This window comes from Passer domesticus, chromosome 9 (genome assembly GCF_036417665.1).
Source record: "Passer domesticus isolate bPasDom1 chromosome 9, bPasDom1.hap1, whole genome shotgun sequence".
NCBI classification, from domain to species: Eukaryota; Metazoa; Chordata; class Aves; order Passeriformes; family Passeridae; genus Passer; species Passer domesticus.
Genome location: NC_087482.1, coordinates 828,632 through 840,173, shown reverse-complemented (window position 1 = coordinate 840,173; position 11,542 = coordinate 828,632). Strand labels below are relative to the sequence as shown.

General features: G+C 57.0%; 1 protein-coding gene across 1 annotated transcript; it reads left to right on the top strand.

Moving 5' to 3' along the window:
• Positions 1-3,992: 3,992 nt before the first annotated feature.
• Positions 3,993-7,706, top strand: BARX1 (BARX homeobox 1). The gene is made up of 4 exons (XM_064431692.1): positions 3,993-4,289; positions 6,138-6,423; positions 6,554-6,638; positions 7,278-7,706. The coding sequence occupies exons 1-4, from the start codon at positions 4,085-4,087 to the stop codon at positions 7,440-7,442; spliced, it is 741 nt and encodes a 246-aa protein (XP_064287762.1). The 5' UTR covers positions 3,993-4,084; the 3' UTR covers positions 7,443-7,706.
• The last annotated feature ends 3,836 nt before the right edge of the window (positions 7,707-11,542 follow it).

The window sequence follows — 11,542 nt, the reverse complement described above, 5'->3', positions numbered from 1 at the left end:
CCGCGGTTTTTAACTGATGGAAGCAGCGCTGCGGGGCAGCCCCGCGGCCCCCGGTCCCCGCAGGCAGGTCGGGTGTGAGCGGGCACCGGGGCCCCGCTCCCGGGACAGCCGCCACTTCGTGCAGAGCTCAGCCGAGCTGGGCTCCCCCGGGCTGCCCCTGCTGTCCACAACGTTTTCCCGGTGGGGATATTTCCCGAGGGATCCGGGAGGCGAGGAGTTTGAGTTTCACTGTTTTCCCGCGGCGGTTGGAGGAGTCGGGGGAAGTGCGGGAATTCAGCAAAACTCTTCTCGTCAAATCGGGGATGAATCAGCGAAGCAAAAGTGTTCCCACCCCAGGGAGATTTTAGATCACTGAGTGAACTTGTTTCCTTTTTCGTAGCAAAATTTTTACAGGTAGACCTGTCATCTTTCTCTGAGTTACTCAGCAGAAATAGAGACATCAAAACATCTGAAGCGTGAAAGTCAGCGGGAGAAGCCTTTAAAAAAAGCGTTCTGCTTTTATGCAAAACGAAGATCAGAAGAGCCTCGTAATGTGATAAATGCGGCGATAATTTCTGAAACCAGTTAGGAACATTTGTATAAAAATTATTTTTTAAAAAAGCTACCTAGAAATAGTCTGTTTCTAGCAGTCATATAAAGTCTGTACCTGGTGCAAGAAAAAAAATCAACAAAACAACCCAAGCCTAAAAAAAAAATAAGAAAACAAACCCCAAAATAACAACAAAAGAAGAAATTTTTTAAGCGCTCGATAAATGAGGAGCAATTTTGTAAATAAAGGTGATTCCATTCTGGTTGCTGGGAGGAAAAAATCTTGGTGTCTGCAGCTTGTTCCTGCGGTTGGTCCCTAAAACCCCACATACTTCGCTGAACTCCCACTCTAAGATGCTGCTTTTTGTAAAAGTGTTTGCATGAATCTACCACCTAAACCAATGTGAAATAAAAGTACAGGTTAACATGCTCTGTAAGGGTACAGGAGATTAAACTATTTTCAGACACTACTGCACTTAAAGAAGTAGTAGTAGTAGTAGTAGTAGTAGTAATAATAATAAAAATAATAACAACTTCTGTCCTTTTCACGACAGGATTTGTTTTTCAACGATTTTAAATTCCTGACTGTGAGTGCGGCCAGACGGTGAAGTTCACTCTCTCTTTCTTCAGTGCAGCATCGAAATGTTTCAACAGGAGATTTTTCAGAAATGCTATTTTATATTTTATTTTTTCCTTGACGTCGGGGGCTGTAGGCCTGCTCTAGGGGAGGATTTGGGATCCGCCGACCGTCCATGCCTGCCTGGCTGCGGCTGCTGTCCTAAGCAGCCTCGGGGCAGATGGATCCCAAGGATTATAAAAACTTAAATTATCAAAGTTGATGCCGTATGATAGGAAATGATACCGGGTCTGTACTGCTCTGATCCTAACCTGCTCCGGGGTGGGGATCGAAGTATTATAATTTACAGTTATTCTTGAACTTTGATTTCGTTTAAGGAAACAAAAAGCTCAAGGGAGGCGTGGGTAATTTCTTTTACGTGCACTATTTGTTTATGAGCGCGCTGGACTCGGGGATGAGGTTGTTTAAACAATCCGATGTGGATTTGCCTGCTTGCTTTAATGTGTCCAGAATTCTTCTCACTTTACTCATAATTATTCTCCTCGTTTCATGGTAATAGCTCCAACGGCCTCTTTGGCCTCGGCCGTAGGAAATCGGCACCTTGGCATAGGAACACCTTGTGATCTCAACAGAGCAGAGGGACAAAGCACGGGCGGACGGATGGGCCCGTCAGAAAACGGGGAGGGCTCGGGGTTGGGATTTTTAATTTTTTTGGGAGCCCCGTTGGTCTCGGCTGGGGCTCCCCGGAGCGCAGGTGTGCCCGGGGGCACGGCTGCCCCGAGATTCCCGGGAGGAATTCGGGGAGGTGGGGGAGGGATGGAGGCGCCCGGTGCCGCGGCCGCGCAGCATCCCGGTGGGCTCCGGTCCCCGCTGCTCCCCCGGGCGGGGAGCGCCGGTGCCGGGCACTGCCCCCGCTCCGCCGCGTGTCGCGAACTCGTTGGCGGTGCACACACCGAGATGATGTGTGAATAAATGACAACCCGCTAACAGCAGGGAGCACCCGGGCAGCTAACGGGGGTTCACCCCGTTAGTGTTTCACAGGGCGAGTGGCGTAATTTTAAATTGAAGAAACGTGGAGAAACCAGAACAAATCCGCGCGGAGCTGCTCCGTACAAGTCGCAGTAACCATATGGAACAGGTTATGTGGGCAGGCATTGAAGAACAGAGCATAAATTAATTCGTTGTTGTCGCATGCAGGGGTGAGTAGTACAGAGAAACAGCAGCAGGACTCAAACAGCGCTGACAGGAGCAGCAGGGCGGCCTCGTGTTCCCCGCAGTTCCCTGAACGCCTCCGCCTGCCCCTACCTCAGTATTTAATTCCAGTTACAGAGCCGGGGGTTCCTGCAGCCGCATGTGCGGCGGGATGCGGGCCCCGGGGCTGTTCGCTGGCTCTGTGGGGGCCGTGGCTGCGGGACCCGCGAGAAGCGCTGGAGCCCGCACGGCTCGGGGGAGCCCGGGGCCGGGGGAAGGTGGTCGGACACTCGGGCCCCGACAGCAGCCAAGCGCTGGAGCTTGTCCCCCGTGTGCTGCGCTCACGGACGACACTTGCGGGTGACTCCCGTGGCCATCGCATCTTGCTTAGGGCTTCCGAAACGGAGCCGGGCGAGATCCCGCTGCTGCTCCGCTCTCCCCTGCGCATCCCCCGCAGCAGTCGGGACAACGGCAGAACCCTTGTTTTTTGGTCTAAAATCTTTAAAAAGGAGGCTGAGCTTCCCTTGCCGGAGGGATGAGCCCCGCTCCCGTCCTTCTGCGTGCCCCGGTCAGGCTGAGCCCGTGGGTGCTTCCCGCGAACACCCAGGCACGGTCACGCGTGGGCAGCTCCGGCCTTCGTGGGACCCCCGGCCGGGCTGCCGGGGCTTCGCCGAAACGATCCCCCTGTTATCCATTAGCGCCGACGTTTTCGGGAGGGATTTGGGCGTTCGGGCTCCCGCAGACGAATCTGGCTCGAAGCAAGTCAGTAGCGAGCAGGGGCGGATTGCGGGTCTCTGCTGTCGTGCGTGACACAGGCTAATGGGAATAGAATGAATCACGTTGCACCGAGCAAAATGTCCGCGTAAATGATCTAAAAGTCCAGGGAAACGCTCCGCTTCGTGATGGGTTTTGTTGCCTGACCAGCTCCTTTTTGATGTTTACACCCTTTGACAGAGGCCGGGGGAAGCCCGGGGCTGAGGGCATCGGGCCTGGGCCCCTCCAGGGCCAGCCCCGGCCGTCAGCGCGGCCCCCGCCTGCCCTCGGGCTGCCCGGGCTCCGCCGGGCCCCGGCCCCCGCCCCGGGGCTGCCCCGAGGGCTCCGAACCGCCCGGCAGGGACGTGCGGGCCGGGCCGAGAGCACGGGCCCGAGGCTCCGTGTGCCTCCATCGGCCCAGGCGCCCCAAAGCCGCGGTTTAGCCCGTCGGGGGAAGGGGATGGGGACGAAGACTGGAACGGGAGTGGGAAAGGGACGGAAGATTGGTGTGGGGACGGGAACGGGGATAGCGATGGATCTGGCGGCGGGGACGGGGAAGGGGCTGGAGCCGGGCACAGGGACAGGGGCGGTCATAAGGATTAGGCCGGGACCGGGGCTTCGAAAGGGCCAGCGGTTGTTTGGGTGTCTGCTCTCCCGCAGCGAGCAGAACGGGTAATTTGCTTTATGTGGCGGGGGATCAAATGCTGGGCTGTAACCCCCGCTGCAGGTACTCGCCCGCCCCGGCCCCTTCCTTCCTCCGCAGCCCCTCCCGCGCCCTCCCCCGCCGCGCTGACGGCCCCGCCGGGCCCGGCCGTATAATAGGCGGCCGCTGCGGTCCCGGGGCGGAGAGACAGACGCTGCCCGGTGCCGCGCCCCGTGTGCAGGCGGCGGGGACGGCTCCGGGCCGCCGCGCAGGGCCAGGGGAGGGGCGGCGGGGCGATGGGCAGAGCCCCCGCTGCCCGGCTGCCGGCCGGGGGGCTGCGCTAGGGCGGCCCCGGCGGCCGGGGGTCCCCCCGCGCCCCGGGGGCGGCGAGGATGCAGCACCCGCTGGAACTGGGCGCCGCGCGCTATTTCCCGGCCGAAGCCTTCCCCGACCACCGCTCCCACCGCTACCGCAGCTTCATGATCGAGGAGATCCTCACCGACCCCCCGGACGCCAAGGGGGCCGCGCCGGCCGGGGAGCTGCTCAAGTTCGGGGTGCAGGCGCTGCTCTCCGCCCGGCCCTACCACAACCACCTCGGTACGTCCCGCGGCTGGGGGGCGGCTGGGGGCGGCAGGCGGGGAGGCATCGCCCGCCGGTGGTCTCCAGCGCCTTTGGGAGCCGGGTTCCTTGGAGAAAAAACTTAGGAATTCTGCCTACAAAAGTCGCTGCGGGGCTCTGCCCGCCGTGAGCATCCCCGCCGGCTTCCGCCGCGCCGCGGGCGCTCCAGCCGGGAGCAGCAGGGAGTTTGGGGCCTAAAAGCGAAGAGAGTGGCTTTGCGGCTCCAGCCGCCCCTGCACAGAATGGCGTTTGGATTTCAGGGAAGAAGGTTGTTGTCGATAGTTTTGGTTTGGGGTTTTCCCCCGTGTTTTTGGATGAAGTGAGAACTTCTGGAGCCAAGCAGCGGGGTCTGTGCGTGGCTGCGAGAGGCAGCAAGAGGCCCTGCGGTCACAGATTTAGCTGGAAACCCGGCTTATGTGTAAACATAAAAATATATAATATACAGAGATATATAGCATATAAATATATGCTATGTTTATATAATAATAATATAGAAGGTGGAAGACTTAACATTATTGTTCATATGATAATACATATTTGGGTTTTTCCCAGCGTTCCCAACCCGTTTTTTTTTTTTTTAAACGGGTACCAGCATTCTCTGTCCAGTCGGATATAGCATCCAGGACAAAAGCAGTTTATTAACATATTCAAATAGGTTTGGGGTTTTTGCAATTGTTATTGGTTTTATTGTTTGGGGGAATTTTTTGCGGTTGTTTGTTTGTGGGGGGGTTTTGTTTGGGGTTTTTTTTGTTGTTGTTTTTGGGGGGTTTTTGTATTTTGGGTGGGTGTTTTTATGCTAGTGTTTAATGCATTTTGAAGGCTATTACTTAATATATTTTAAAGGCCGATATTTAAACGGGTGATGGCGAAAGCTTTCACTCCCCAAGCCATCTTTATCTGCAGAGTCGTAGCTCTTCATCCATTGATCTGAACAGAAAATTAGTATCCCAGTCTCATTTTCTGCATTTAAGAGACAAAAAAGGAAAGCGTCAAGCCCCTGAGCAAGGGAGCAACATGCGTTAGAATATCTATAAATTAGTATTATTTTCAAGATGAACTATTCACAACTGCTCGGAATAGCGGATCAGGTAAAAAGGCCCTTCACACCCCTCAGGGGATCCGCAGGGATAGGTGGAGCGGGATCGGACCCTGTAGGAAGGGAGGCGATTTCAGGCAGGCCGAGAAGACCCCGCAGAGACACCCCTAAAGCCCTTCCTCCGCTGCCGAGGTCGCTCGTGTGTCGCTGGCGGGGAGGCCGGGCCGAGCAGCCCCCAGCCCACCCGCAGGACGAGGCCCGGGAGCGGAGAGAGGGCGTCGGGAGGGACCAAGCCGGGCCGGGCCGGGCCGGGCCGGGCGACGGATTCGAGCCAAGCAGCGCCGGGCCGGATCGGGGAGAATTTAATCGAGGCGGCCGAGCGGGAGCAGCATTCTCGGGGATGGTTCTCTGTCCTCTCCCCGGCCGCCCCTTCATAGGCTGCTCTTCACGGAGTGGGATGGAAATTATCATCAGGTCAAAAATATCCTGAAAACTCCTAGGGAGAGAATCCTGGGACCGCCGGTCGCCGAGTTCAGCCGGGCCCGGCAGCTGTTGGGGGAACGCTTTTGGGTTGGTTTGAGTTATTTTCACTTGTAATCCCCAAGTAACTCCGTGATTAGCATGTGCTGGTTGAAGGGTAAAACGTGTCCCTGTACCGCGGAGGGCTCAGGACCCGCGGCGGTGCCAAGAATGGAGGAGAAGGGGCCAGGGCTCCCTGCAGGCGCTGCTCCCCGGGCAGCCCCGGGGGTCCCTGCGCGCTGCCCGGCGCTGACCGCCGCTCTCTCCCGCAGCCGTGCTGAAGGCGGAGCCGGCCGCCGTGTTTAAGTTCCCGCTGGCTCCCCTGGGCTGCTCGGGGCTGGGCTCGGCGCTGCTGGCCGCCGGCTCGGGGCTGCAGGGCGGCTCCGCCTCGCCGCATCTCCCGCTGGAGCTGCACCTCCGCGGGAAGCTGGAGCCGGGCCCCCCGGAGCCGGGCAAGGCCAAGAAGGGCCGCCGCAGCCGCACCGTCTTCACCGAGCTGCAGCTCATGGGGCTGGAGAAGCGCTTCGAGAAGCAGAAATACCTCTCCACGCCCGACAGGTAGGCGACGGCCGACCTCGGACCCGGGGCGCGACGCCACCGGACGGGGCTCATTTTGCTTGTAAAAGTCGGGAAGCTGCCATCCGAGACGAAAGCTGCCCTCCTGACCTCCTCTCTCTCTCACCCGCAGAATAGACCTGGCCGAATCGCTGGGGCTCAGCCAGCTCCAGGTGAAAACCTGGTACCAGAACAGGCGCATGAAATGGAAGAAAATAGTAAGTGCCCCTTATTAACAGTCCTCCCCCTGGGCACGCCGTGTCCGCGTTCGAGCTCTGCCCTGCGGGCTTCGTCCTTCTGCACATCGGCCCTGGCACATTTAACGATAACGCTAAGGATAATTGTGATAGTAATGGGCACATTTAACAATAACGCTAAGGATAATTGTGATAGTAATGGGCACATTTAACGATAACGCTAAGGATAATTGTGATAGTAATGGGCACATTTAACGATAACGCTAAGAATAATTGTGATAGTAATGGGCATATTTAACAATAACGCTAAGGATAATTGTGATAGTAATGGGCACATTTAACGATAACGCTAAGGATAATTGTGATGGTAATGGTGGCGATGACGTTAATAATGATATGCCCCTGGTCTCTAACACCGTGCCTCCGGTCCAGCATCTCCTGGGCCCCGGCCGACCCTCCCTCCCGGTCCTGTCCGAGCTCTCCCCCCTCGGCTGTACCGCTTGGTCCCCGGGGCAGCGGGCGGTGGGCGCAGCCCGACAGGACCGGCCCCGGCAGCTTCGCTCCGGCGGACGGGAGAGAGAGGGGTTGCTGCGCCGAGGGCTGATGGCACCTCGGTTTGGCCGGGGTGTCCCCTTCCTCCGCCCCATCCTCGCCTCGCAGGTGTTGCAGGGGGGCGGCCTGGAGTCCCCCACCAAGCCCAAGGGCCGCCCGAAGAAGAACTCGATCCCCAGCAGCGAGCAGCTCTCGGAGCAGGAGCGCGCCCGGGACGCCGAGAAGCCGCCCGAGAGCCTGGGCTCGCCGGCCGAGGTCAGCCAGGAGGAGTGAGGGGGCCCGCCCCGCCGGCCCGAGAGGATGGAGGGCAGCTCGGACAGTGGCTGCGGCCGCCTTCGGCCTCGGGACGTTTGGACGCTCTGGCCGCACGCCGGCCCCCCCCGGCCCGCCGCCCCTCTCCGCACCCGCGGAGCGCCGCGCTGCGCCACGGCCCGAGGGGCCAGCAGGACACTGGATCCCACCATCCACATCTACTCGCTGTCTAAAACCCTGTGGTGCCCCTAGTTACTCGAAAACTGCATTTTATGATCAGTTTTATTAATGCGAAGATATTTACTTTATTTCAATAAAGTATTTTATGAACTATTGCTCTGAGTAACGTAATGCTTTGGGGTTGATTTTTTTTTTAAATTATTGGTTTCTTTTTCCCCACGGAGGCAGGTTAGACATTCAAAACCAAGCTCCAGGCAGGTCTGCGGAGGAAGTGCAAAGCGCAGTGGTACTGGAAGGATTCTCCCATCGTTTTGCACGACGGTTCGGCTGCCCGTGGCCGTGAGTGGCCAGACCCTCGCTCTTCTCTTGGTCAAACCCGGATGCTTTCGGATTTTAAAGATACGTTAGTTGGTGACAAAAGGTTAATTAACTTCTGCACTGAGTATCCTGAATGGTACTTAAAAAAAAAAAAACAAAAAAACCCCTCTTCATGTGCTGCTGCGATGTAGCAGCAAAAATCCTTGTACAAAATCCTGGAACTTTGTTGTTCGGGTGGGAGTTTTTAAATTTTATTTTTCGCTTGTTTTCCCCGAGTCTCTTCTCCACGTTTTCCGTTGGGATGTTAAATTACAGAGCATCCACCGAGACCTGCAATTACTGCTATTCTGCTAAGAAAAAAAAAAAAAAAAAGAAAAGACAAGAAAAAAGCAGCGCGGGGAAGAACAGAGGAGGAGAGCGAGGGGAGCGGCGGGACAGCCCCGGCTTGCGGGGCCGGCTCCCAATTAACGGCGGTAATTAGCACTGGCGGCTCGGGGCCCGTCCGTGCCTCCCTGCCCCGGCGGGGGCCCTCAGGGCCGGGTGCGGGACCCTTGTCCCGGGCAGCGGCTCCGGGAGGCTCCAGCCCGTGCCCAGGGTGCGGGGAGCGCGGCCCGGTGGGAGCGGAGCACAAGGACAGCATCGCCGCGCTGCAGCCCCACATCGCCCCGGATCGCTGTCGGCTTTTCTCCGCTGAACTCGTGCCGCTCGTTCCCGGTTTTCCTCGTTTCTCTCTCCACGGCTCCGGTCCCGCTGCCTACCACGGTCCGGCTCGGGAGGTGCCCCGGATCCACCCCGGGTTAGATCAGTCCCTGGGATGGGCGGTGGAGGACACGGCCGGTGCTGGGTAAATAGGTTACAGCCTCGTACTCTTACACTGAAATGAGTTAGATATTCAACCAAGCAATCGGTTGGAAATGTTGGTTTGTTGTTTTTTTTTTAACCTGAGGATGAAAATGGATGCTGGGAAGAGGGAAAGCGGAGGGGGCTGGCAGAGCCGGGGTCTGCGGGACCTTTCGGCGCGGTCAGGACACGCTGGGCGTGTGGCTTTGTCACTTTCTTGTCACCTCTGGCTGTTGTTTCTGGCGCTTTCGGTGCGCGTGAGAGCAGCACCCGGTTTTAATTAAAAGGGAGATTGGGTGGCCCATTAACCTAAACTAACAGGACGACAGGCTGTGTTCGTCACTGGTGTCACACACAGGGCTGGAATAGCCGAGCTTCACTCGGTGCTAGCGCCTTCGCGAGAGAATGTTAATATCTTCTTTTCACAGCTGAGCGAGTGACGGAGAAAAATTTATATTTTCTCAGATCATAAAGTGATATTTTTTTTTTTTTTCCAGCACGCGAAGCATTAAATAGAGTACGGTTTTTTAATTTGTGTTTTTCCTCGTAGACAGCCGAGAGAGGCTTGGGGATGCTCTGGTGGAGCTGCGGTTCTGCCGAGCCGGGGCCGGGCGGGGTCCGCTCCCGCCGGGCGTGTCCCGGTGCCGTTCCGCGGGGTCCCGCGGGGCCGGGGCAGCGCCGCCTGCGCGCCCGCGCAGGGCGCTCTCTCCGCGGCTCCGCGCGGGACACAGAGGTAAACCCTTTTCTTCCTGTGCTGCGGCAGGTAAACTTCCGAGGGGGCTCGGGCGAGCCTTCTCTCGGCCTGGCAGGTGCCCGAGAGCCCCGTTCCGCGCGGGGCTGAGCCCGTGCCCTCCCTGCGCAGGACAGAGCCGCGGACAGCGGCGGGCACGGAGCGCTGCCCGCGAGCACCGGGCACCTTCGGCTGACCGGCTCCCCGCCGAGCCGCCGGCCCAGCAGCGCCTCGGTCACCACTTCAGTGACCAATTTCTGCTTCGGGAGGAGCCGGTTACAGCCCCGAGAGGGTGTGAGCCGGGCTGAGGAGCCCTCCCGCCTGCTCGGCGGCGCTAACGAAACCCACGGTCCTCTCAGGCACGGAAGAAGCCTGTTGGAATTATCGGACAACATACCTAACTAACGGGATTTCTTTATTGGTTGGTTTGGTTTGGTTTGTGTTTTCTTGTAATATGTATATATATACGTGCACTCACACACATATATTTCGATTATTTTTAACGATTTTACGTATTGCCTTCTGTCAAAATTTAATTTCCCACAGCTTCTCCAAGTCGGCTGCTTGCTGGGCTGGCCGGAGGGACAGCAGCTGGGAGCCAGTAGAGAGGTGCGCTCAAAGGGATGGGGGGCCGTGCCCACGGCAGGGGTGGAATGAGATGGTCTCTAATGTCCCTTCCAGCCCAAACCATTCTGAGATTCTCTGATTCTGTTTGAAAAGCGAGGGTTAATGCCACCGGCCGTCAGTGACAGCCCTTCCAAATGTGCTCGATAATATCCCAGTGCATTTAAAAGCAGGGCTGGGGCTCCCCCGGACCAGCACCGATAAACCTTGCTGGCCCGTGAGCGACCACCAGGAGATCACAGCAGGCTCCACCTGCACACAGGTTTCGTGCTGATGGATAATTTTGGGCAGTGCCGCACAATAACTTCACTTTCTGATTGCCTTTCCCAGCTGTGACGAGCCCGGCGGTGCCGCTGGTCCCGCACGCTCCGCTCCTCAGCGCAGAGCGGGGCCAGCCCAAGCGCTCCGAGATGCCCAGCAGGAACCCCGGGGAAGATCCGGATGACCTCGTTCAGTGCTGCAACTTCTCCTCAGAGCCCTGTTCTGCCTGTGGGGATGATCTCACTCGGCAGCACCCCAAAGCTGCTGGAAAAGCTGCAAGGGTGATTTGCCAGTGCTGTATAATTCTCGGGCCAGTAAATGATATTTGTAGCTAATACACCTGATGGTTGTGTGTAAATAAGCTGTACTACCACGCACATTCATTCTGGCAGAAATGCATCCACACTGGGAAAATCCACATTTTAATTACACCTGTATAGGTAGAACAGCATGTGTTTTCTCTGCAAACAAAGTAGAAGGGTATGGATTGAAGGCTGGAAAAGTGGGTCCTTCCATGTCTGACTGCTACTCGGGTCACAGGTAATCAGCAAACCTTTTGATGGTTTTCTTTAAAAAGTCCATTTAAGGTGTGTTTCCAGTTCAAACATCCTAAATTCCCTTTTTATGAAGCGTCTCAAAGAAACCTGAGAAAAGTTCTGCTTTTCCATCAATGTCAATTTAAATATAGCTTCACGGAGCCAGGGGGTTTGAAGCTGAATGCCATGGGTGTTTATTGAGAGGCAGCTCCTGCTCTGCCAGGACGGGGCTGCAGGGGCTGCAGGAGCTGCCCCGCTGCAGTGGCCTTGCCCTGACTCCCTGCTCTGCACCTGCAGGCAAGGGCAGGTCTGTTCTGCACTTCTGGAAGAAAAAATTCATCCTAGAGCTATGCTTTGTGGGCACTTCTCACAAAAAAAAAAAAAAAAAAACCGTAAAGCACAGACTTGATGCTGCTTTTTCCCCTCTAGGGGGTGGAAGTGTGGAGGGGGTGGAGTGGGGATGTGGATGGGAGAGTTCAGTGGGATGGAGAGGGTTTGATGGGGAATGGAGGGGGGTGTGGGGGGAATTCAAGAGGAAATATGGGGGGCTGTGAGGTGTGGGGGGGATGTGGGATGATGGAGGATTAGGGATGCAGGGGGCTGTGGAAGGATACAGGGGTATGTGGAGGGAG

Excerpts from the sequence above, each read along its gene's own strand:
- BARX1 (XM_064431692.1), top strand. The coding sequence starts at position 4,085 with ATGCAGCACCCGCTGGAACTGGGCGCCGCGCGCTATTTCCCGGCCGAA. Across the intron at positions 6,424-6,553 it reads TACCTCTCCACGCCCGACAG|AATAGACCTGGCCGAATCGC; the intron begins GTAGGCGACGGC and ends TCTCACCCGCAG. Across the intron at positions 6,639-7,277 it reads GCATGAAATGGAAGAAAATA|GTGTTGCAGGGGGGCGGCCT; the intron begins GTAAGTGCCCCT and ends CTCGCCTCGCAG.